A 26,789-nucleotide genomic window follows, 5' to 3' on the forward strand; every position below is an offset into this window, starting at 1 on the left:
AAAAGGACCGCACGGAAAGAACCGGCCTCACTCCGCGCTTTGTCTGATGGCAGCTCCGGTCACTCAGGGCTGAAGGGGCGGGGCCTAAAGCCCTGTCCAATCGGGCGCTGGGAAGGTGACCGTTCTCTCAAGCGCGCGGCGAAAGGAGGGGGCAACTTCCGGGCCCCGGCGGGGCTTTTGTGTTGGGCAGCGAGACCCTGGCGAGCTCGGTGTGTCTCCGCCGCTCCTTCCCCTTATCCCTGGGAGGTCCAAGTGGTTCCGCGGCAGCCTCTGCGGCTCTGGGACCTGCAGGTCCTGGAAGGTCCTTAGGGAAGACCCGAGACACCGGAGAGTGGGAAATGGTGAGTGTCCCCGCCAGTGTCTCGAGGGGGGAAGCGGGAACCGGCAGGAAGCGCTGTGGCGAACCCGGACCTCCCCGCGGTGCCGACCCGAGTTTCCGCTGTCGCCTCGCGGCCTTAGTGGCACAGGATGGGGGGCTGGACCCGCAGCCGGACCCCGGGCCGCCTGGCTTGTCCCTGCCCCGCCGCCTCGGCCCGCCCCGGAACCTCTCTGGGCAGCTCTGCGCCTGCAGACCCGCGTCTCCCTCGGAGCGTGCGGAGCCGACGGGAGGGTCCTCAGGGGAGAGTCCCGACTTGGGGTTCGGGGTTCCTGCGTGGGAGGAGCTGTGGTCGGTGAAGTCTCCAAAACCTCCTTTATCCTGTTAGAAATAAAACTGAGGCGCCGTTAAGATATTAAAGAGTTTATTTGAGCAGAGAGTCGTGAGTTAGGAAGCCGCCCAGCGTGGTTTGTGGTTTGGGGAAGGAAGGGCTTTTGTAAGGAACCCAGAAGCAAACCCAATTAAACGGTTGATTGTGCACAGTTGTGTAGTCACCCCACATAGACTGTGCGCCAGGTATCTCCTGGTTATGTCATCAGAGGTTAATTGGTGGGTTCGTGGTTGCTTAAGGCTGTTTTGTTTGCCTTTAAGTTATTAATTTACAAGACAAGCATGAGTTAGTTTTGGTTGGTTGGTTACTCATTCATGTGTGTATGTACATATATATGATGGAGTCTCACACTCGGGCTGAAGCGATCCTCCCACCTCAGTCTCCCTGGTACCTGTGTTTAATTATTTTAACATAAACTCCACATTTCTAAGTGTATGGCAAGCAGGATCTCACATCAGCGACCGTGTTTCCACAGCCTAACTCTTCTGGGGCTTGTAGTAAAATCCTAAATTCCCAATTCTTTTCCTACATTCAAATGCAACATTATCAAGTATTTGTCTTTTATTGTACGTTTCAGACAGATGCAGTGTTTTTTGTTTTTTTTTCAGAGTAGTGAGTCGTTTTGAAAATATTTGTTTTCACTCGTAAAATATTTCTGAACGTTACATATGAGTGGAAAGCAGTAATAATCACCTGACAATTGTTTAAAAAAAAAAAAAAAAGGCTTTGTGCATCTCCTAGTTTTATCTTTTTTGAGTGTGCACATCTTACCAGATTGTCTTTGGGGTGAAGTTCCCCTTTGGAAACGTTAGAGGGTGATATGTCCTCAGGCACCCTCATATCTTTTCTTGGTCCTCTGTTTAGCGGCCAGATCTCTTGGAGTGTCTAATGAATACCTTCTCCTGGGTCATCTCCTCCCAGAGGACAGTTTAAAATATGGGAGTAGAGCCTCTCCAGGCAGCATCCGGGTGCCCTGGAGCTGAGAGACGTCTCCTAGTATACTCTTCGTTTAAAACACAAGTCCCTGGTGCATTAGGATTTTCTTCCTCCAACCCCAGTTTTCATCGTTCCTTGGAGACATGTTGTTAGGCAGCCAATCAGACGCTGGTATTAAGGGAAAAAGCTAGAAATGATTCCTGCCCTCTGGATTTTCTCGGACTTGGAAAAGGAGAAAAACTATCTCAAAGGACAAGGAACACCCCCCTCCCCCAGTGAGGTAGTGCAAGAACCAGAAAAGCACCATCATCAGAATTATGTAAGAAGGGAGTTGGCTGGACGTGACCCACGCCTGTAATCTCAGCATTTTGGGAGGCCAAGGGGGGTGGATCACTTGAGGTCAGGAGTTGGAGACCAGCCTTGCCAGTGTGGCAAAACACTGACTCTACTAAAAATACAAAAATTAGCCCAGTCTGGCGGTGCATGCCTGTAATCCCAGCTACCTGGGATGCTGAGGCAGGAGAATCGCTTGAGGCCAGGAGGTGGAGGTTGCAATGAGCTGAGATGGTGCCACTGCACTCCAGCCTTTGAGACAGAGCGAGACTCAGTCTCAAAAGAAAAAAAGGGAGTTTATTCTAAAGTATTGCAATGGGGGGAAAAACACCAGGTATAAGAGCTGCAAGCGGCCGGGCGCGGTGGCTCAAGCCTGTAATCCCAGCACTTTGGGAGGCCGAGATGGGCGGATCACGAGGTCAGGAGATCGAGACCATCCTGGTTAACACGGTGAATCCCCGTCTCTACTAAAAAATACAAAAAATTAGCCGGGCGCGGTGGTAGGCGCCTGTAGTCCCAGCTACCCGGGAGGCTGAGGCAGGAGAATGGCGTGAACCCGGGAGGTGGAGCTTGCAGTGAGCTGAGATCCGGCCACTGCACTCCAGCCCGGGCGACAGAGCGAGACTCTGTCTCAAAAAAAAAAAAAAAAAAAAAAAAAAAAGGGCTGCAAGCCTGTTAAAGTTTAGGCAGAAAAGGGCTTAGAAATTCAGGCACACAGGCCAGGTGCGGTGGCTCACACCTGTAATGCCAACACTTTGGGAGGCCGAGGTGGACAGACCACGAGGTGGGCAGACCAGGAGATCGAGACCATCCTGGCTAACACGGTGAAACCCCGTCTCTACTAAAAATACAAAAAATTAGCCAGGCGTGGTGGCAGCGCCTGTAGTCCCAGCTACTCTGGCAGGAGGATGGTGTGAACCCCGGAGGTGGAGCTTGCAGTGAGCCAAGATCACGCCACTGCACTCCAGCCTGGGCGACAGAGCAAGACTCCGTCTCAAACAAAACAAAAAAAATTCAAGCACATAATGGGGCACAGTACAGTGTCTCCTGGGAGGATGATCATTGAGTATTTCTGTGAGGAGAATGGGCCTGTGAGGGTATCTAAAGTGATAAAGTGTCCCGACTTGACACTTGACCCGGAGATGTCTATGTTCTGTCAGCCTGACCTCTCCGAGTTTATTGCCTTGAAAAGATTTATTCACTTAGTTCAGTTTCAGTTTTTCGTTAACTTTAAAATGTTTTATTCATAGAGCTTGAAAGATTTAAAAAAATTATTTCCAAAGAGACAAGAAAGAGGTGGATTTCAGTGGGAGAAAAATCTATTCATATTCCATTTGTTAAAAATTCTTGTTGCTGGTCGCGGTGGCTCAAGCCTGTAATCCCAGCACTTTGGGAGGCCAAGACGGGCGGATCACGAGGTCAGGAGATCGAGACCATCCTGGCTAACACGGGGAAACCCCGTCTCTACTAAAAAATACAAAAAACTAGCCGGGCGAGGTGGCGGGCGCCTGTAGTCCCAGCTACTGGGGAGGCTGAGGCAGGAGAATGGTGTGAACCCAGGAGGTGGAGCTTGCAGTGAGCCGAGATCACGCCACTGCACTCCAGCCTGGGCAACAGAGAGATACTCCGTCTCAAAAAAAAAAAAAAAATTCTTGTTAACCTTTTTCTTCCCAAGAGTGAGTGTAGTAAGTTTCTCAAGTCTGTTCTTTTTTGAGGGAGATTTGAAAGGGAATTCTAGGGCTTTGCTTTGGGAATGTGTATTAGTTTGTTTTCATGCTGCTGATAAAGACATACCTGAGACTGGGCAATTTATAAGAGAAAGAGATTTAAAGGACTTACTGTTCCACATGGCTGGGGAAGCCTCACAATCATGTGGAAGGCAAGGAGGAGCAAGTCACATCTTACACGTGGATGGTGACAGGCAGAGAGAGAGCGAGCTTGTGCAGGGAAACTCCAGTTTTTAAAACCATCAGATCTCATGAAACTTTCGCTATCACAAGAACTGCATGGGAAAGACCTGCCCCCATGATTAAGTTACCTCCCACCAGGTTCCTCCCACATGTGGGAATGGTGGGAGTTACAATTCAAGATGAGATTTGAGTGGGACACAGCCAAACTGTATCAAAATGTTACCAGGGAAAAACATGAAAAATCTCTTTTCCATTATGGCTGCAGAAAAATGATTACGTTTTCCCAAGCAAGTGTTGTAGATAAATTGGTGAATTACGAATACTTATCAAAACATCAGTACCTCCCTCCTTTCTGCAGGGTGGAGAATTTATAACAGTGGACAACCCTGTTCTGTGTCTTGTTATCTGGAAGTTGGAGTTTAATGCTAAGTTTTATGGGATAGGACTTGGCAACTCCTGGAGATGATTTGTTGTCATGGAAATAATAAATAAATGACATATTTATTGTATGATAGGGATAGATACTTTGGCTTTTCCAGTTGAGGTATTAAATGTAAGTGCCTCACAATTTCCTCCCCTCCTATAAACATGAACTCTGAGTTTGAGTTATTTTTCTGGATTCTTCAAATATTATTTTTTGAAAAATTAAACCAACCAAATAACCTTGACTGAGAAACAGAAGCTTGAGCTCAGTGACTGCCAGCGAAGGCCAATCTGAAGCCTGCAAAAAGAAGATCATGGAAGGCCTACTCAGTTCTTCCTTGGGAGCCTGCCTTTACAGATGTCCCAGCCTGCTCACCCCAGCCATGAAAGGAGCTCGTTATATTGAGAGAAGCTGCAGAGTTCTGGAAATCTGGTGTTCACAGGTGGATGTGGTTGGGCCTGGATGGAAAAGATGGGATCCCCTTTTTAAGGGTGTAATTTTCATTGTCCTGGCATTCTTTCTAGACATTATTCAATAAAGCAGGGGTCTCCAACCCCTGGGCCATGGACCAGTACCAGTCGGTGGCCTGTTAGGATCCAGGCCATGCAGCAGGAGGTGAGCAGCAGGTGAGCAAACATTACCACCTGAGCTGCTTCCCCTGTCAGATCAGTGGTGGCATTAGAGTCTCAGAGGAGCATGAACCCTATTGTGAGCTGTGCATGGGAGGGATCTGGGTTGTGTGCTCCTTATGAGAATCTAATGCCTGATGATCTGAGGTAGAACAGTGTGGTCCTGAAACTATCCCCACCATCTGTGGAAAAACTGTCTTCTATGAAACTGGTCCCTGATGCCAGAAAGGTGGTGAACTGCTGCAATAAAGTAAATTCAGAATTATATGAGAAGGGAGTTTGTTCTGAAGTATCGCAATGAGGAAAAACCACGTATAACAGCGGCAAGCATGTTAAAGATTAGGCAAAAAAGGGCTTTCTTAGGAAGGAGCAAACTAGATTAGAAAAAAAGCGGAGAAGAAGAGGGCCAGATGGATTCTAGATCAGAGAACATTTCACCCTGAGGTCAGCCTGTCAGCCTGTTCACAGGAGAGGAATAAAACAGGGTTGTATGTTGACTCAGACTGAGGGTGTATCAGAGTTCAGGGGCCTGAGGGAAGGAGGGAAACTTAAGTAAAATTTGGTTAACAAGTATTTTGTTCTGACCACTGAAGACAAATTTAGTCAGCTAATTAGTTAAGAGGCAAAAAAAAAAAATTGTCTGTTTCTGGCTTTATTATACGTAAAGGAAGCATCATCTAAGTCATAATGAGAAGGTGTTTGTTTTCACTAAGCTGTTCCTGGAGAACACAAAGAATGTTTTTGTTGTTGTTTGTTTTTTAAGTTGCAGATATTTAACAGGATTACCTACTCACCCCATCTTCACCTGCTACATTCCCTTGTCCTCTATAGCTGTTCCATTGAGTTGTTCCTGAGTCACATCTTTTATAATAAACTGGTAAACATCAGTAACTTGTTTTTGCTGAGTTTTGAGCATAGTTTTTTTTCACATTATCAAACTTGAGGAAGGGGTGATGGGAACCTCTGACTTACAAGCAATTGCTCAGAAGGATAGATGGGCCCCTAGGGCTTGCCACTGGCATGTGCACTGTGGGCAGTGTTGTGGCACTGATCTGTGAGCTTGTGGGGTACGCGTTGACTCTGAGTGGTGTCAGAATTTAATTGTTGGACAGTTAGTAGGTGTTGGAGAATTGGTTGGTGTTCAGCGAAGTCCACACATTTGGTTCCAGAAAAAAATTTTGGCTTCAGAAAAAAAATTCAGAAGACTCACAGATCAGAGTCTTCACCCGACTCTGGGAGAGTGTGTGGTCACTGGTGAGAATTGAGACCTGGAGAAGAGAGCATTTCCTCACCTGCAGGGGATAAATGGGTATGGAGCACCCAGAATTAAATTCCGATCGCTCAGGCTTCCTTCACTCATTCCCTAGGAATGAACCACCTTGGGCTGTATCTCCACTTTGAGAGTGGTCCCCAAGCTTGGAACATATTTAACCTACTGAGCATGGGGTTCGTCTTTATAAAATCTTGCTGGGACATAATTCCAGTTTGGGCAAGTATTTAAGAATTTTATTCCATGATTTGAATGTGAGATTTTGATTCTCTTGATTGAAAACGAGTGAATTGAGTGATATGACTTGAAAAAATCATAGATAATTCTTGGAATAAATTGTAAAGTCATGGACTCGGCGGGGCGCGGTGGCTCAAGCCTGTAATCCCAGAACTTTGGGAGGCCGAGATGGGCGGATCACGAGGTCAGTAGATTGAGACCATCCTGGCTAACATGGTGAAACCCCGTCTCTACTAAAAAAAATACAAAAAACTAGCCGGGCGAGGTGGGGGCGCCTGTAGTCCCAGCTACTCGGGAGGCTGAGGCAGGAGAATGGTGGGAACCCGGGAGGCGGAGCTTGCAGTGAGCTGAGATCCGGCCACTGCACTCCAGCCTGGGCGACAGAGCGAGACTCCGTCTCAAAAAAAAAAAAAAAAAACAGGCCGGGCGCGGCGGTGGCTCACGCTTATAATCCCAGCACTTTGGGAGGCCGAGGCAGGCGGATCATGAGGTCAGGAGATCGAGACCATCTTGGCTAACATGGTGAAACCCCGTCTCTACTAAAAATACAAAAAATTACCCGGGCATGTGGTGGGCGCCTGTAGTCCCAGCTGCTCAGGAGGCTGAGGCAGGAGAATGGCGTGAACCCAGGAGGTGGAGCTTGCAGTGAGCCAAGATCGCGCCACTGCACTCCAGCCTGGGTGACAGAGCGAAACTCTGTCTCAAAAAAAAAAAAAAAAAAAAACAAACACCCATAAAGTCATGGGCTCACTCTCCAGGTGAATAAACAGACCTTGTGCAGTTCTGGTGTTCTGATCTTTTCTAACTTCTGCTCAGAGATGTGACCACGGGTCTGATTGTTTTTTCTTATTCTTTGTGGATTAACTGTCTATTTATCATGAATCAGAATTTTGCTCTTTTTTTATGGCTGCATAGTTTTACCTCTTGAGTTTTTAGTAGCTTAATGTTACTATTAATATACCATAAATATTGTGCTGAAAAGATATTTTTGTGTGATTTCTTTATATATAGTATATATTTATATAATTATAAATACATACCATATTTTGTATAATATATAATATATACTTTATATATGTTATATTTTATAAGTAATATATAATATATACTATATATTATATATATATATTTTTTTGAGATGGAGTTTTGTTCTCGTTGTCCAGGCTGGAGTGTAATGGCACAATCTTGGCTCACCACCACCTCCGACTCCCACGTTCAAGCAATTCTCATGCCTCAGCCACCTGACTAGCTGGGATTACAGGCATGCACCACCACACCAGGCTAATTTTTTTGTATTTTTAGTAGAGACGGGGTTTCGCCATGTTGGCCAGACTGGTCTCGAATTCCTGACCTCAGGTGATCCTCCTGCCTCGGCCTCCCAAAGTGCTGGGATGACAGGCGTGAGCCACCGAGCCCGGCTTGTGGTTTCTTTTTTTAAGTATATATTAATTTTTATTTGAAATAATAAGGTTAGGCACAGTGGCTCACCACTGTAATCTCAGCACTTTGGGAGGCTGATGTGGGTGGATCACTTGAGTTCAGAAGTTTGAGACCAGCCTGGGCAACGTTACGAGGCACTGCCTGAACTTAAAAAAAAACCAGCCAGGCGTGGTGATGTGGAGCTGTGGTCTCAGCTACTTGGGAGGCTCAGGTGGGAGGATCACTTGAGCCTCAGAGTTCCAGGCTGCAGTGAGCTGTAATTGCACCATTGCACTTCAGCCTGGGCAACATAGTGAGACCCTGTCTAAAAAAAAAAAAAGAATTGGCCGGGCGCAGTTGCTCACACCTGTAATCCCAGCACTTTGGGAGGCCGAGGTGGGCAGATCACGAGGTCAGTAGGTCGAGACCATCCTGGCTAACTCGGTGAAACCCTGTCTTTACTAAAAATACAAAAAATTAGGTGGACGTGGTGGCGGGCACCTGTAGTCCCAGCTACTCGGGAGGCGGAGGCAGGAGAATGACATGAACCCGGGAGACGGAGCTTGCAGTGAGCCGAGATTGCGCCACTGCACTCCAGCCTGGGCGACAGAGCGAGACTCCGTCTCAGGAAAAAAAAAGAATGATGTAATGGACTCTGGGATCTCAGGGGAAAGAATGGGTGGGAGTTAGGGATAAAAGACTGCACATTGGGTACAGTGTATGCTGCTTGGTTGATGGGCATACTAAAATGTCAGAAATTACCACAAAAGAACTTACCCATGTAGCCAAACACCACCTGCTCCCCCAAAACCTACTGAAGTTAAAAACAGAGCACAAAAGAAAGATTATCTGGTGCTAAAAATAAGGTTTTCTCAGGTCTTTTCTAAAAATTATGTGTTCTTCTGGGCAGACACACAGTTTCCTGAATTCCCTAGTATACCTGTGCTTTTTAGTACTCTACTCTCTGAAAGAAATTTTTACTCCAGCTTTTTCCTGGGTTGTAGGTGGTCTATTGTATGTGTCAGGCACAGTCTGTTGTTTCAGGTGGCAGCATACTTTTTGTTTACGTAATTCTTTCCGGTTTTTCACACAGATTGCTTTCTGCCTTACTTGGAACAGAGAAGAGAGTCTTGTTTTAGAGATTTGGCAGCCTCCAGCCAAATTGGATCATAACCATGCAGTAATTTGTATATTTCATCTCTACTCCCTGTAAAACCAACGACCAAGGTTCCACACTGCAAACTTGTGATTTTGTCTTCAAGACTGGCACCACATTGGGGAGGGATTGGAGCAAGGAAAAGGAAAATCTTGATCAGGCTTTCCTGCTTTTGGCATTGTGGTTTTTTGCTTTTTGTTTTTGTGTTGTATTCTATATTTGCATGTTTGCTACAAAGCCTTTGATGGCTTTTAAGAGTTTTGAGAGGTTTTTAACAATTCTGCCTGTTGTTTAAATATTTTGGGGAGGGACAGGTGTTTGGCTATGCTTGCTCTGTCATTTTGCTGCCTTCTTTCTCACTAGACTCTCTGATGTATTTCATTGATTTATATGATTTTCTTTGTGCAATTTCAACAGTCTATCTTGTTTAGTGTTACTTTGAAGCAGTTTTGAAATTGTAAAGTGTGAGTTGTCATACTTTGCTTTTTTACAAGATTGTTGTGGTATTCTGAGTCCTTTGCAATTCCATATGAACTTGAGCATCAAGTTTTCAATTTTTACAAAGTAGTTGCCTGGAGCTCTGACAGGGATTGTGTTAAATACATGGAGTGTTCTGGGGAGTATAACCATCTTAATAATACTAAGCCTACTGAGCTATGAACATGGGATGAGTTTCCATTCATTTAGATCGTCAGCTTTTTCAACAAGGTTTGTCGTTTTTAGAGTAGTAGTTTTGTACTACTTCTTTTAAGTTTATTTCTGTATATTTATTCTTTATGTACTATTGTAAATGATTTGTTTCCTTTACTCGAATTTTCATATATTTCAAGTATAGAAGTGGAATTTGTTTTTTTTTTTTTTTTTTTTTTTTTTTGAGACGGAGTCTATGTCGCCCAGGCTGGAGTATGGTGGTGCGATCTCGGTTCACTGCAACCTCTACCTCCCGAGTTCAAGCAATTCTCCTGCTTCAGCCTCCAGAGTAGCTGGGACTACAGGTGCACGCCACGACGCCTGGCTAATGTTTTTATAGAGACGGGGTTTGGGGTTTCACCGTGTGAGCCAGGATGATCTCAATCTCCTGACCTCTTGATCCGCCCACCTCGGCCTCCCAAAGTGCTGGGATTACAGGCGTGAGCCACCGCGCCCGGCCGGAATTTAGTTTTGTGTATGTTTTACCTCTGACTTTGGTGAATCACATCATCTTGGTTGTTGCCAGCTTCTGAAAATTACAAATAATGGTGCCATAAATGTCCTTGTGAAGGTTTTTGTGTGAACATATTTATTTATTTATATTTTATATGTATATTTTGAGATGGAGTCTCGCCCTGGTGCCCAGGCTGGAGTACAATGGCGTGATCTCAGCTCACTGCAACCTCCGCCTCCCGGGTTCAAGCGATTCTACTGCCTCAGCCTCCCAAGTAGCTGGGATTACAGGCACCCGCCACCACTCCCGGCTAATTTTATATCTTTTTTAGTAAAGACAGGGTTTACCATGTGGATCTATATTTTTAACTCATTTGAGTAAACCTTTTGGAATTGGTTTGGCTTCTAGGAGATATCTTCTCTATGGCATGAATGGAGTTGAGAACAATTCACTTTGTGAAACTTAAGTGAGAGTGAGCTGATTATAAGATCTTTGTAAAAGCAGTGTGTATGTGTATTTGTATGTTTGAGAGCCATGATTTATCAAGTATTAATGTCTTGCTGTGTAACAGACCTTTTAATAAATGTGACAGTGAATCAAACTCAATAAACATCCCTGTCCACTTGAGGCTGACATTCTAGGAAACAGGAGAGGAAAGATACAAGTAACATACAAAATAATTCAGATGGTGGTCTTGCTAAAAAGAGAGGGAAAGGTGGTGAAGAGATCAGAGGTCTGAGCTGGTTGTGTCTCTCTTAGAATCCATTGGTGACTTTGGGCCATTGCCTCTGAGGGTTAGTGAGCTTGTGTATCTGTGTGTGTGTGTCCCCACCTGTATGTGCAGTTGCGGTGCATGTCTGAGTACTGTCTATATCTGCTTTGTAAATTCTGGAATTTGTTTTTCTAACTGATTTCCTGGTAGCACCTTCTTTACCATGTTAAATAGAGGTGATAGGAGGATGGGTATTTCTCTTACCACAGCATGTTTAGCTCTGGTAAAATTTCATTTGGTTAGGCCTTTGAGAAATTGTTTATTTTGCATGCAGAAATATTAAGAAGATAATTATTTGGGCGTGAATAAAAATGTCTACTTTCTCCTCCTTCTGGAATCTGAGACTGATTTTTCTGTGATCTTCACTGGTGTATTAGTCTGTTTTGCATTACTATAAAGGAAAACCTGAGACTGGGTCATTTATAAAGAAAAGAGGTTTATTTGGCTCACAGTTCTGCAGACTGTACATGTGTGGCACCAGCATCTGCTTGGTTTGTGGTGAGGCCTCAGGAAGCTTTTACTTAATGGCCAAAAGCAGAGGGGGCATGTATGTCACATGCTGAGAGAGCGAAGGAGATTCCAGGCTGTTTTAAACAACCAGCTCCCATGTGAACTAGTAGAGTGAGAATTCACTCAGTACCATGAAAACAGCATCAAGCCATTCATGAAGGTTCAACCCCCATGACACAAACACCTCCCCCAGGCCCTCCTCCAACACTGAAGGTTACATTTCAAAGCAAGACTTCATGGACACATGCATCTAAACCGAATTTCACCCCTTGCACCCCAAATCTTATGTCTTCTCACTTTGCAAAACTCATCCCTTTTTAATAGTTCCCCAAAGTCTTTTTTTTCTTTTCTTTTCTTTTTTCTCTGAGGCAGAGTTTTGCTCTTGTCCCCCAAGGCTGGAGTGCGATGGTGCGATCTTGGCTCATTACAACCTCCGCCTCCCAGGTTCAAGTAATTCTCCTGCCTCAGCCTCCCAAGTAGCTGGGACTACAGGCATAAGCCACTGCACCCAGCCTGTTCCCCAAAGTCTTAACTCTTGCCAGCATCAACTCAAAAGTTCAAATTCTCATCTGAGACTCAAGGAAAGTTTCTTTCACCAATGAGCCTGTAAGATTAAAAAGAAAAAGAGTTATTTACTTCCAAGATACAGTGGTGGCACAGGTATTGGCTAAACCTTCCCATTCCAAAAGGGAGAGATTTGCCAAAAGAAAGGGTAACAGGCTCTGAAATCCAGTAGGGCAGACATTAACCCTTAAAGCTCCAAATAAATCTCTCTTGACTCCATGTTGCACATCCTGGGCACATTGATGCAAGGATTGGGCTCCCAAAGCCTTGGGCATCCTCACTCCTGTGGCTTTGCTGGGTGCAGCCCATGTGACTTCTGACATATTAGAGTCTAATGCTTGCAGTGTGTCCAGGCTCAGGTGCATGCTGCTTGTGGCTGTGCCATTCTGGGGTCTGGAAGGCAGCAGCTCTGTTTCCACAGCTCCGCTAGGCAGTGCCATGGTGGGGACTCTGTGTGGGGGCTTCATCCTCACGTTTCTCTTGGCACTGCCTTAGTAGAGGCTGCCTATGGGGGTTCCTCCCCTGTGTCAGGCTTCTGCCTGGGCACCTGGGCACCTACATTCCTGATAACATCTGAAATGTAGGTGAAGCTACCAAGCCTCCTTAACCTCTTGCATTTTATGCACCTGCAGACTTAACACTAAGTGGAAGCCGCCAAGGCTTATGGCTTGGTGCCCTCCGGAGCCGTGGCCCAAGTGGTATATGGGGCCTTTTTAGCCAAAGCTGGAACCAGAGCTACTGGAATGCAAGGAACAGTGTCCTAAGGCTGCACAGGGCAGTGATGCCTTCGACCTGGTACCCCAGACTTTTTCCTTTTAGGCCCCTGGGCCTGTGGCGAGAGGGGCCACCACAGAGTTTCCTGAAATGCATCACAGGTCTTTCTTAGTGCCATGGCTGCTGGTACCTGGTTCCCCTTTAGTTGTGCAACTCTTGTCTTCCAAGTCATTGCTCCACAGGCTGCTCCACAGGCTGCTTGGATTCCTTCACCACAGGGCCAGGTTGCACATTTTCCAAACTTGTATGCTCTGCTTCTCTTTTAATCACGTTTCAACTTTAAATCACTTCTGATTGTGGGAGCAAAGAAGCAACCATACCACCTCTTGAATCCTTTGCTGCTTAGGAATGTCTGCTTCTGGAGACTCTTAAGTTATTACTCCTAAATTAAACCTCCTGCAAATCCTTAGGCCATGGACACAATGCAGCCCAGTCTTTGCTGGGGTGTAACATGGGTGACCTTTGCTCAAGCTCCCCAAGACTTTCTCAGTTCCGTCTAAGGCCTCATTGGCCTGGCTTTCACTATCCATATTTCTGTCAACATTTTGCTTTCAATCATTGAATCACTCTCTAAAAAGTTCTAACTTCCCTTATCTCCCTGTCTTTTTCTGAGCCCTTGAAGGTCTTCCAGCTTCTGCCTGTTACGCAGTTACAAAGCTGCTTTCACATTTTCAGGTATCTTTATAGCAACACCTCACTCCGCAGTGCCAATTTTCTGTATTATTCCATTTTTCCGTTGGTATAAAGTAATTCCTAAGATGGGGTAGTTTTAAAGAAAATAGGTTTATTTGACTTACGGTTCTGCAGGCGGCACAAGCGTGGCACCATCTGCTGCTTGGCTTCTGGTGATGCCTCAGAGGGAAGGCAGAGGGGGAACAGGCAAGCCACATGGTGAGAGAGGGAGGAAGAGAGAGGAGGAGGAAGTTCCAGCCTCTTTTAAATACCCGGCTCTCCTGTGAACCAACAGAGAACTCATTACTTCAAGGACAGCACTGAGTCATTTATGAGATGTCTGCCTCCATGACCCAAATGCCTTCCCCTAGGCCCACCTCCAACATTGGAGGTCACATTTAAACATGAGATTTGAAGGAAACACACAACCAAACCATATCAACTGGTAATGTTTCTGGATGTAAAACTCATACATTAGTGGGGATCCCTAAGCCTGGGCACCCAGGAGATGTCTCGAACTTGAGCAGCTCACCAATTTCAGTTTGGTTTTTCCTATACATGTACTGCTACTCGCAGAGGATTCTTACAGTTTTCTCATCAACTAAGTGTTGATTCTCTGGATGTGCCTCTCGGTCTCTCTATATTTTGCTTGGTAGTTTTTACTGGGAACTCAGTTCTTTAATGGTTAATCTTAGAGTTGTTTAGTTAAATTTATTTGCCTTTTATTGTGAATGTGAATGTTGCTTTTTTTTTAACTTTTGTGTTCTGGGGGTACATATGCAGATTTATTACATGAGTAAATTTCATGTTTCTGTTTTGCTGCACAAATGATTTTGTCACATAGATAGTGAGCATAGTGCCTGATAGGTAGTTTTTTGACTCTCACTTTCCTCCCATTCTCCCTCTCAGGTAGGCCCCAGTGTCTATTGCTCCCATCTTTGTGTCCATGTATACTCAACAGTTAGCTTCCATTTATAAATGAGAACATGTGGTATTTGGTTTTCTGTTAATACGTTAATTTGTTTATGATAATGGCCTCCAGCTGTAGCCATGTTTATGCAAAGGACATGATATAATTTCTTATAGCTGCATAGTATTCCATGGTGTATATGTACCACTTTTTAAAAAATCCAGTCCACTATTGATGGGCATTTAGATTGATTGTGTGTCTTTGACATTGTGAATAGTGCTGTGATGGACATACTAGTGCATGTGTCTTCTTGGTAGAACAACTTATATTCCTTTGGGTCTGTATCCAGTAATGGGATTGCTGGGTCAAATGGTAGTTCTGTTTTAAGTTTTTTGAGAAACCTTCAAACCGCTTTTCACAATGGCTGAACTAATTTGCATTCCCACCAGCAGTGTGTAGGTGCTCCATTTTCTGCGCTACCTTACCACCATCTGTTAAAGACTCTTTAATAATAGCCCGAATGTTGCCTTTGGTTTTTGGGTTGTTTTGGTTTTTTTCCCCAATTATTTCTCCTTTTATTGCTCCTTCCATGAACCTTGACACTTTCCTTTGGTGGTCTCAGGAAATCTTTTCAACATAAATTATTTCTCAAGCAAAGGAAAATTTACTTTGAGCATTAAGACACATACGTAGTTCTGCTGTATTTGTTAAATGGCTCTTGGAGCATTTGATCCTTGGTTGAAGGCAGAAGATACCCACATTGGTTTGAGGAGCATTGTCTTCTGAAATCTTTTTGTAAATCACTCTTCTTAAGAAGTTTTCTTTTTCAGGGTTTACCCAGGTTTTCAAGAAATTGTTCAAAAACTGTCACATAAGGTACCAGACTGGTCTTAGAATCTCTGGTTCTATGTTTAATATCAGATTCAGCTTAATTCTCCTTTTTTCCTCTTTATTAGTGGAAGAGGCATCCAGTTCATGGCAGATGAGGCTTATGGTTGGAACAGTAAGTGGATCAAACCGATCCACTTTCTGCAAATCAGTAGGCACAGAAATGCGACCTGTTTTAGGATGAACACTAAAAGGGCTCTTCGGTAAATGATTGATTTCTTTGCTGACATTGATACCCCATTGTGGAAACAGTCCTGGAGCATAATCTCCCACTCCAGCCAGGTCCACATTTTCATTTTTGATGTTGTTCTGATATCTGCTGGTGCGCCCAGTGCTGAAGTGAATTGTGAGACTTTTGGAAGCTTTGTTGAAGTTCATCCTGAATTGTTTGAGGAACAAAGGCTAAAATCTTATCCCAGCTTTTGTTATTTTTGAGAATATCTTGATTAACCAAGGCATAGTCTTCAAAGTTTTTTTTTTATTATGTTTATAGATTTTTCTGACAAAAGGGTGAATTTTTCAGTTAGTTGAACTTTCTTTTTAACATCTTGACCATGCTTTACAAGGCTCAAATACTCAACTATCCCAGAATGTACCACCGAAGACAGTTTTCTGATTTATCACAGACCCAACAATATACCCCCCTACTTCTAGAATATACCCAGAGACGATGCTTAAATCCAAAGTCCTCCCTCAGTGCTGTGTCAGTGATGCATATGGCCGTTGTCATGAGGATACAGCACTTAGAACATGTATCTGCAGAACTACAGCATCTCCTCACATTGTCATAGTCTGTCATGTCAGTGTCAAACACCAGTTCTTTTTCCTGAGCCTGGAAAGCTCCCAGATTCACTGTGTTGTGTTGATTGGGTCTGTGGGAATATACTGTGCCTATATCAATCTTGTATGGATTCATTTTCTGCATCTCCTTTTCCAGATCACTCTGGTTGTTGAAGGATTGGTATCGAATGTAAATGTCATCTTTCAATGTGAATGAAAATTCACAGCGTTGGGAGTAATTCTTTACCACGCTGCTGTAGTTGAGCCAGTTACAGTACAGAGAATAGGGAAAGAGCCTCTGGTAATAACGTTTAAATAGCTCAGGCAGCTTGGTGGGGTCAGACATTTTCGTGGAGCTCAGAACTCAACCCAGGAAGCTTGACCATTGCCTTTTATGCCTTGCTTGACTGGAAATCAGAAGTGTCTGTCTCCATCTTTTTCTTTTAATTGACTGCTGTCAACTTTTAATCCTAAACTTTCTTTGTTCTACTTCTGACCTCACATCAGGATATGGTGAAAACAAGCCTGGGTGCTCTCTCTGGGTTTTGGCAGCAGATTGAAACCATGTAAATCTTTTACCTTGAAACTGAATTCTCACCCTAGCTTTCCACCTACCTTCAACAGAAAACACAGGCCTGGCTCCTTTTCTTCCTCATTCAAACCGTATCAAACCATCTTGAAAGGCCTGACCTGATGGATCCACAAGGGTCAATTTTCTGAGTAATAATTTCCTACCCTCTCCAAACACATCTCTGCACTTGACCATCGCACTTAGTACCACTAGCAGAATGTTCAGACATTGCCCACCACCCTGTGGTTCTGTCTTCTCTTGCAATGACTTGCTAATCGGCTCTGCCGCCTGGGATCTGGTATGTACTTTAGCTGCTCACTAAGCAGCTAGCACTGTGAGCTGTGCTGCTCGATTTACTTATTTCTGTGAAATCTGTAAATCACAACTCAGATCACCATGTTATAAGACAAAGAAACAGAAAAATTGCGTTCTTTTAAATTTTAATTAATTTTTAAGTTTTCTGTTATGAAATATAGTAAGGATGAGTAAAACATTTGTCAGGAGTTTTAGTAATAATAGTTGAAGCAACTTTGATTCTTCACTGGGCCCCGTACAGTCCTTAAGAGTTTTCTGATAGTTTCACCTGGACTTGTCTCTTAGTTGACCACTGTTGTGATTCTTTGGCTATTTTTTTGCATTTTTATCATCTGTAATTTTTCAGTTCCATTTTGCTTTACTGGAACTTTCTGTAAATGAGTATGAATGGAATTAAAACAAAAAGGTTTATTTGGTGATTTCCTTGTGTCATTATGTTGCACACATGCTAGTGCCTGAGGCTGTGGACCATTGAATTCAGCCGTGCATTCTAATGATTCTGATGTTCGGGCTTTTTCAAGTTTTTTGTTTGTTTGTTTGTTTGTTTTTTTGCTTTTTTGGAAAAATAATGCTCCTATAATTTTATGCCACATTTCCAAGTGCAGATGCACAGTAAATTCTCTGGACATTTTAGAAAAATTAATGGGCTACACATTGTGGTAAATTCAAATTAGAGCAGCGGAGAGTATCAGTTGACTCCTCCTTTCTTCCTGAGTAACCCGTTTGCCATGGCCGTCGTCACATGGAGTTGATTTTTTTCTTCTAGTCAATTTCAAATGTCAGGCACCTATTTTCTATTTTCTCATTACCAAGGAAGTTGACTTTTTAAAAAATAGATGGTCTTTCATCTTCTTTTAAGTATGCTTTGCTTATTTTCTCACTTTTCAATCATGTTCATTTTTACACTTCATACTAATTCTTTTATATAGCATGTATTACAGTTTTTTCCCACTGCTTTTTGCCTTTTAATTTCCTGAATATTAATATATGTGAATTTGTCAGTTCCTTTATTTTTTTTCTATTTAAATGAATTCTGCCCATTTTTCTGTCCAAAAATACTCATATTTTCCTTTGAAGTCTGCAAGTATTTTAGTTTTGTCTTTCACGTTTGAAATAAAGAAATTGATTATTGTTCATGGAATGGAGGGGAATGCAGTGTACTTTTTCAGTTAGTACCAGTTTGCTCTAAAGTGCTTTTGATTTCTTCCACTGTTCTGGAATGCTCTGTCATCAATAAACTTTACATATAAAATTTCTGCTTATTTAAAACTTTTTTCCTTTTTGGACTATTTGTTTATCTCCATGTTAATACTATGCCGTCCTGAATATTATAGTTTGAAAATTTCTGATACATGGTGAGGAAGCCATTGCCCTATTGTTTGGAAGACTTTAACAATTCTTAGACTTTTTTTTATTAGGTTTGGAAAAGTAGTTTTCAGTTGCTAATAAAGTGTCTGTTTTGGGGATTGATGGAATTTTTTAAGGCTATTTGAAAGAGGTGATATCTTGATGACATTGAGTTTCTTCTAAGCACATGTACTATCTTTCTGCTTACTCCATTGCACTTTGTTGTTATCTGATAGAAATTTTAAAATTGTTTTGTGTTATTAAAGATAAATTATCAGTCTTATTTACAACTAGATTTAATTTGGTCTGGAGTAAACTACTTGCAAGCTTCCAAATATTTTCTTTTTTTTTTTTTTTTTTTTTTTTTTTGAGACAGAGTCTCGCTCTGTTGCCCAGGCTGGAGTGCAGGGGCGCGATCTCAGCTCACTGCAAGCTCCACCTCCCGGGTTCACGCCATTCTCCTGCCTCAGCCTCCCGAGTAGCTGGGACTACAGGCGCCACCACCACGCCCGGCTAATTTTTTTGTATTTTTAGTAGAGATGGGGTTTCACCATGTTAGCCAGGATGGTCTGGATCTCCTGACCTCGTGATCTGCCTGCTTCGGCCTCCCAAAGTACGGGGATTACGGGCGTGAGCCACCGTGCCCGGCCCAAATATTTTCTTATTATAATCACGTTGATGCCTCATTTCTCCAATTAACAAGTTATAACAGCATATGAGAAATATTGTTTACCAAGAATGCTCGTTAGAGACTTAATGCTCAGAGTGTTTTCCAGAGCTGATACCCTAGGTACCACTACAAGAATGGAGTAAAGTAGTAGGCTTTCAGAAACAAAACAAAGCTGGAGTTCAGCGAATAATAAATATATTGTTTGCATAAGATTGTTTACATATTGTTCACATAGGGTGATGAGATCCCTCAAAAACATCTTATTTTCTCACACCAAAAGGTCAGACTTTGTGAGCAGGTATTTCTAAGGATATGTAGTCTTAAGACTTAACACTAACTGTTATACGCAACAGATAGCATGACTTTTTTATAAGAGGCCCTCAAGATAAAATCTACACGTAGAAATTAGGGGTGACCTCATTTCTTACGGCACAGTTTATTCCCTCCACCTACCAATGAGAAAGGTGTTTCCACTGTGCTATTGACTTTCTGAATAGTTCATTTTAGCATGAAGAATGTTGAGTGGGAAGCAGTAAGTGCAGACAGAGAGTAAAGTTCTGATGACCAAGTCATGGAAGAAATGTTTGAAGTCTACAGAATTATGTTACGATTTTATGAGATGAATATAGATTCTTCATGTCTGTCTAAGCCATCCTCCTCTCCGCATATGTGTGATATTCTAGGATTCAGTGTCATTTGAAGATGTGGCTGTGGCCTTTACCCAGGAGGAGTGGGCTTTGCTGGATCCTTCTCAGAAGAATCTCTACAGAGATGTGATGCAAGAAATCTTTAGGAACCTGGCTTCCGTAGGTAAGAATAACACTTTTTCATGTAGTTGATTAGAAAACAAGTGTTTTGGCTGGGTGCGGTGGCTCACACCTGTAATCCCAGCACTTTGGGAGGCCGAGGTAGGCGGATCACCTGAGGTCGGGAGTTCGAGACCAGCCTGGCCAACATGGCGAAACCCCATCTCTACTAAAAAAATACAAAAATTAGCAGGCGTGGTAGCAAGCACCTGTAATCCCAGCTACTTAGAAGGCTGAGACAGGTTAATTGCTGGAACCCGGGAAGTGGAGGTTACAGTGAGCTGAGATTGAGCCACTGCATTCCAGCCGGGCCAACAAAGAAAGACTCTGCCTCAAAAAAAAAAAAAAAGAAGGAAAGAAAGAAAAGAAAAAACAAGTGTTTCTTTGTCATGAATGTTTCCTGATTTGGCATGTGAAAAGGGAGTACTTTGGTGAAAAAAATTAGACATGGTCACAGTGTATAGTGAACCTTGAATCTAGCAATTTTTCAAGTTTCTAATCATTTGTAATAATCTTATGGATGTACATTTTAGGAAACAAATCAGAAGACCAGAATATCCAAGATGACTTCAAAAATCCTGGGAGAAATCTAAGGTAATTTGCATTCACAAGAGCAAAAAATGCCCCTTGAGGGAATCTTAGCATGTCATAAGTTTTTAAAACAGACAAAACAGCTGGGCGCGGTGGCTCACGCCTGTAATCCCAGCACTTTGGGAGGTTGAGGCAGGTGGATCGTGAGGTCAGGAGTTCGAGACCAGCCTAACCAATATGATGAAACCCCGTCTCTACTAAAAATACAAAAATTAGCTGGGTGTGGTGGTGCGTGCCTGTAATTCCAGCTACTCAGGAGGCTGAGGCAGGAGAATTGCTTGGAGTCGGGAGACAGAGGTTGCAGTGAGCTGAGATCACGCCATTGCACTCCAGCCTGGGCAACAGAGCAAGAGCAAGATTCTGTCTCAAAAATAATAATAATAATAATGATAATAATAATAATAAACAGACAAAACAAATAAGAACCACTAGAAATTTTTTTTGTTGTTGTTGTTTTTCCAGAAAAGTCTTAGCAAAAAACACACCTGAATGTAACATGGATGTTCAGTATTTTCAGAATATTTTACTTGGAAACATCACTAAAATACTGTACATGTGACTATCACAGTTGTGATAATAATGATAATAGCTGGGCCGGGCGCGGTGGCTCACGCCTGTAATCCCAGCACTTTGGGAGGCCGAGGCGGGCGGATCACAAGGTCAGGAGATCGAGACCACGGTGAAACCCCGTCTCTACTAAAAATACAAAAAATTAGCCGGGCGCGGTGGCGGGTGCCTGTAGTCCCAGCTACTTGGGAGGCTGAGGCAGGAGAATGGCATGGCAGGAACCCGGGAGGCGGAGCTTGCAGTGAGCCGAGATCGTGCCACTGCACTCCAGCCAGGGGGAGAGAGCGAGACTCCGTCTGAAAAAAAAAAAAAAGATAATAGCTATGGGGGGCCCATGTCTTAAACAGTAATTAATTTATTTACTTTAAAACAATTTAGACATGGCAGGAAACTTGCATTTTCCCTGGTATTAGTAGCAATGTAAACCATGAATAAATGTACCATTAATGATGTGTTTATCATTTTTACAGCAGTCATGTGGTAGAGAGATTGTTTGAAATTAAAGAAGGCAGTCAATATGGAGAAACCTTCAGCCAGGATTCAAATTTGAATCTGAATAAGAAAGTTTCTACTGGAGTAAAACCATGTGAATGCAGTGTGTGTGGAAAAGTCTTCATATGTCATTCAGCCCTTCATAGGCACATCCTGTCTCACACTGGAAACAAACTATTTGAGTGTGAGGAATGTCCAGAGAAGTTATATCAATGCAAACAATGTGGGAAAGCCTTTATCTCTGTCACCAGTGTTGACAGACACATGGTAACACACACTAGTAATGGGCCTTATAAGGGTCCAGTGTATGAGAAGCCTTTTGATTTTCCTAGTGTATTTCAAATGCCTCAGAGCACTCACACTGGAGAGAAAACATATAAATGTAAACATTGTGATAAAGCCTTCAATTATTCAAGTTATCTTCGTGAACATGAAAGAACTCATACTGGAGAGAAACCCTATGCATGTAAGAAATGTGGTAAATCATTCACTTTTTCCAGTTCTCTTCGCCAACATGAAAGATCTCACACTGGAGAGAAACCCTATGAATGTAAAGAATGTGGCAAAGCCTTCAGTCGTTCCACTTACTTGGGAATACATGAAAGAACGCATACTGGAGAAAAACCCTATGAATGTATAAAATGTGGCAAAGCCTTTAGATGTTCCAGAGTCCTCAGAGTCCATGAAAGGACTCACAGTGGAGAAAAGCCCTATGAATGTAAACAGTGTGGCAAAGCCTTCAAATATTCTAGTAACCTATGCGAGCATGAAAGAACTCACACTGGAGTGAAACCTTATGGATGTAAGGAATGTGGTAAGTCGTTTACTTCTTCCAGTGCCCTTCGAAGCCATGAAAGGACTCATACCGGAGAAAAACCCTATGAATGTAAGAAATGTGGTAAAGCCTTCAGTTGTTCCAGTTCCCTTCGAAAGCATAAAAGAGCTTATATGTGGTAAAAAAAAAACAACAACAACAACAATAAAACACCTCTGTGAATGTAAGAAGTGTGTTAAAGCTTTCATTTACTCTAGTTTCATTAGCGCACGTGAAAAAATTAAAAACTCAGGCCGGGCTCAGTGGCTCACGCCTGTAATCCCAGCACTTTGGGAGGCCGAGGTGGGCACATCACGAGGTCAGGAGTTCGAGATCAGCCTGACCAACATGATGAAACCCCATCTCTACTAAAAATACAAAACTTAGCCAGGCGTGGTGACGCGCGCCTGTAGTCCCAGCTACTCAGGAGGCTAAGGTAGGAGAATCACTTGAATCAGGGAGGCAGAAGTTTCTGTGAGCCGAGATCGTGCCACTGCACTCCAGCCTGGGCGACAGAGTTTTTAATTTTTTTTAAATTTAAAATAGAGAGAAATCCAACACATGTAAGGAAGATTAGAATGTTGCAATTTTCCTAGTTCCCTTCTAAAACTTAGAAGAACTCATCCTGGGAAAGAACCTCATAAAATACCAAAAATGTGTTAAAGCACTTAATTTTCCCAGTCACTTACAAATATATTTTTATCAGTGATTCATTGTTAAAGAAGGTGTCTATACTTTAGATTTTCAATTTTTTGCAAGGAATCATGGAGCTGACAATTTCATAGATACTTTATAAGCCATCGTACATGAGCTTAATAGGCTGTGTTTTGTTTTGTTTCTCATCAGTTAACATAATTTTTGTCTATTTATTTAAAAATGTATTGGATCCCTAGACTGAGTTGAAATGTATTTCTGATAGTTGGCAATTTTAATTTCCATGTGGTTGTTTTAATTGTTCTCTGATTAATGGACCATTGAAAAATGAGTTCTTGTTAATTGTTGGAAATTTCTTACTGATCTTATGTGGCAAGTTTTGGTTATTCCTCCCCCATTTTATATATATGTGCGTGTGTATATATATATCTATATATTTATTCTGCCTTTTTATGGGAAAGCTACTTTTTTGTTATAAAGATTTTCTTCTATTTTCTTTGCTAATAAAGAATTGTTATTAATTTGCATGTATGTGAAGTTTATATAGTCTCATGTACAGTATTATTTTCATTTTCTTTCCTTTATTCTTTGTCATTATTGGCTGTTATTTGCATAGTTCACTTTTTTAAAAAATGTTCTATTTTTAGAGAGGATCTCACTCTGTCAGCCAAGCTGAAGTGTAGTGGTATAGTCATAGCTCACTGCAGCTGCAAACTCCTGGGCTCAAGTGATTCTCCCACCTTAGCCTCCTATGTAGCTGGAGCTACAGACACATGTCACCATGCCCAGCTAATTATATAATTTTTAAAATTTTTTACAGAGATGGGATCTCGCTGTATTGTCTAGGCTGGTCTTGAATTCCTGGCCTCAAGCTGTCCTCCTGCCTCAGCCTCTCCACATGTTGGGGGTACTGACATGAGCTACCATACCTGGCCTACTTTTTACTTTGAATTAAGAAGAGAGAACTGTGATTGGACAGTGTGCTTGTCTAATCTGAGTGTGAAAGCATTCAGTCTTACCATCAAGCATATTGTGGATTTTTCAGAAATATTCTCACACAGGCTCAGGAAGTTTTCTTGTGTTTTTTATTTATTGTTTCATGGTCAAGGAGTATTGAACTCTTATCACATGTTTTTTTCTGCATCTATTGAGATGATTTGTGGTTTCTGGCATTGTATTAATAGTCTATCACATTAACTGGCTTTCAGATACAAATACGGTCATTGGGGTGAAATCTGTCTTCATCATGGAATATAAGTATTTTATCTACAGGTTGAACGTCTGTAAAGCCCAGATTCCAACTACCAAATCTGAAATGCTCCAAAGTCAAAAACTGAGCACCAGCCTTATGCTCAACAGAAATGCTCATTAGAGGATTTTGATTTTTGGATTAGGGATGCTCATCCAGAAAGTTTTCTGCAAATATTCCAAAAATTTTTAAAGTCTGAAATCCAAAGCACTTCCGTTCCCAAGTATTTCAGATAAGAAACACTCAATCCATATTGATACATTCAATTTTCTAGTGTATTGTTGGGGCCTTTTGGATTTATAGTCAAATTGGTGTGCCCTAGTATACCATATAGTATAGCATCATCTAGTATATATAGAATGTCTACATGTATACTTATATGTGTATACATAGCTATATAATATGTAGTATAGTACAGTTTTGTAAGTTAGTATGAATTTTGCATAACTAGTTTATATTATATGTAATTAGCACTACAATAAATTGTGTATTACAGGATATGGCATTATACTATTTTGTTCTCACCAGTCTGTAGTCTAACATATTTCAGTTGCCTACCATTCCACATATTCATTTAAGCAAACCACTTGCATCCTCATGAGAACCAAGAAGCATCTCATGTTCTAGATACTACAGAGCATTCCCCTTACACCCTGTTTGTTCTATCTGCTCGCCAGTGCAAGTCCTGTGTGGATCAGCCTCATTGACAGTACCCTCCCTCTTTTGTCTATGAGTATATCTAACTGATAACTGCTCTCAATCTTATCTGTACAGTCATGGGTGTCACGTGTTTTTCCCAGTAGCCTTAGGGTCGTAGTTCTTCTGTCACCAGTGAGACTGTGGAAACAACTGGCATTACCAACAGAATGAACCAACAATGACTGATGATATCTTTTCAGCTTTAACTACCTGCTTTTGTCTAACTGGTTCCATAATGTAACAGAAATCACCCAAATTAGAACCAGCAATTGATGATGGACTTTCACTTTGGTCTACACAGCACTTTGCATTATCAGCATTTGCCACCTCGTCCCACAGTAAAACTCTCAACTCCTAGATGTGATTGGTTAACTGGCCATTCCCCAGCAGGAGGTATGTTCCACCTTGACCTGTGTTTGGCAGGCAGTTTCCAAGGTACCCCACATTGAGGCAGTGACCCAGCACCTTCACCACTGGGTTCTTCATTCCTGATTATCGAAAGTCAGACTATTGCTCTGTGGTAGCTGCATCTCGTTTGCTTACCATCACTGGATGCTTGGAGTAGCCATGTGAACATTATTACTGTACACTTGGGACAGCACCAGGGATTTTGTGTGTGTGAAGTTGCAGAAAGGAGGAATGTCCCCATGCTGGGGAGAATTAAGCATGTCACCTAATTGTCTAACAAGATGACTTGTGCAAGACTAGTAGCCTTGAGTGTTTCTTGTGCTGCTGCTTTTATGTGCATTCTTCTGATGAGGTGCACATCCATGGTGCCTCATGGTCCAGGCACGATGAGTCAAGAAAAGGGGAAGAAGCATTTGACATTAGCCTCTTTCATTGCAGAACCTCCATCTAGTGTATGGGCTTCTTTTAGCACTACTGATCAGCATGCCAAAGGCCTAACCTTGCAACCTAGATGGCCTTAGTCAAAATGACCTTACTGTATGTTGTTAACACCAGCAAGATTGAATGGCATTCACTGGAGGATTGGGTGGTCTTCAGTGTCAGTTGATGGACTCCTGAACTGTTTTCTTTAACCACACAGATTGCCCACACTAACGATAAATCAAATGCTGCTCCTTTGCATGAGAATTAAAAGGTCGTCTGAAGCAGTTTTCATAGAAGAGAAAAGCAGTCATGTGTCATGCTCTGGTCCAGCAACCTAATAGCAGATGGGCCACTAGGACACTGAAATTTCTGTACTGCTGCTGCCCATGTTTCTATCACAACAAATATCCTGATGCCTCACTGTTAAGGATTGAGAACTATCCTCCAAGTTGTATTGGACTGGCCCAGTTCTACCCTCTTTCTTACTTGCAGTTCTCAAGAATAAGTGTAGAATGTGCTGGGAATGCAGCATTCTGAAATCAGGAGAGAATGGTAGAACAGCCCAGACTTAGAGTCTTCACGGGAAATACAATGTCTCAACACTTTGCTCAGTGAGTCAGGGGATCCTGGGCTGTAAAACCTGGGCTGGGCTATTTTCTGGAGTCTCTTAACTGTGTTGCAAGTGGGGCACATGCAGTCAAAATTCCATCCTTCCAGGCAACTTCTCTGAACCTTAGGTGACCACATCACATTGAATTTTAGACCTCTCATCTTCTTTGATGCCTTTATAAATAATAAATCAACTTATGTAATATGTGCATGAATGTGTTCTCTCTCATCATACTCAGACAAGCTGATAACAGTACACAGTGAGCCTGCTTTGGGGAGAAACAACCATGGCACCCATATGACACAGCAAAGGAGTTAATTCAAACATAAACCTAGAAGAATTATTATTATTATTATTTTCCTGAGACGGAGTCTCGCTCTGTTGCCCAGGCTGGAGTGCAGTAGTGCGATCTTGGCTCACTGCAACCTCCACCTCCTGGGTTCACGCCATTCTCTCGCCTCAGCCTCCTGAGTAGCTGGGTCTACAGGTGCCCGCCACCACGCCCGGCTAATTTTGTTGTATTTTTTTAGAGACGGGG

General features: G+C 42.6%; 2 protein-coding genes and 1 pseudogene across 4 annotated transcripts in view; 2 read left to right on the forward strand and 1 right to left on the reverse strand.

Annotated features, from left to right (window-relative positions):
* The first annotated feature begins 208 nt into the window (after positions 1-208).
* LOC105474717 (zinc finger protein 670) lies at positions 209-26,453 on the forward strand. Of its 3 annotated transcripts, none has more exons than XM_011729547.3 (4): positions 209-341; positions 19,622-19,748; positions 20,278-20,338; positions 21,373-26,453. In XM_011729547.3, exons 1-4 carry the CDS (start codon positions 339-341, stop codon positions 22,349-22,351), a joined length of 1,170 nt encoding a protein of 389 aa, XP_011727849.1. In that variant the 5' UTR covers positions 209-338; the 3' UTR covers positions 22,352-26,453. The 3 variants fall into 3 exon arrangements, with proteins under 3 accessions (XP_011727849.1, XP_024646400.2, XP_024646399.1); XM_024790632.2 differs by lacking the exon at positions 209-341 and adding an exon at positions 3,646-4,752; XM_024790631.2 differs by lacking the exon at positions 209-341 and adding an exon at positions 4,847-4,936.
* The window catches only part of LOC105474715 (zinc finger protein 695), a 73,217-nt gene continuing 46,692 nt past the window's right edge, over positions 265-26,789 (forward strand). The window contains exon 1 of the mRNA XM_071073180.1: positions 265-341. Coding sequence (XP_070929281.1) covers positions 339-341 — 3 coding nt within the window. The 5' untranslated portion in view covers positions 265-338. The remainder of the gene's footprint in view (positions 342-26,789) is intronic.
* On the reverse strand, positions 15,044-16,381 carry LOC105474716 (DNA primase small subunit pseudogene; annotated as a pseudogene).

Source organism: Macaca nemestrina, chromosome 1 (assembly GCF_043159975.1).
Source record: "Macaca nemestrina isolate mMacNem1 chromosome 1, mMacNem.hap1, whole genome shotgun sequence".
In the NCBI taxonomy this organism is placed as follows: domain Eukaryota; kingdom Metazoa; phylum Chordata; class Mammalia; order Primates; family Cercopithecidae; genus Macaca; species Macaca nemestrina.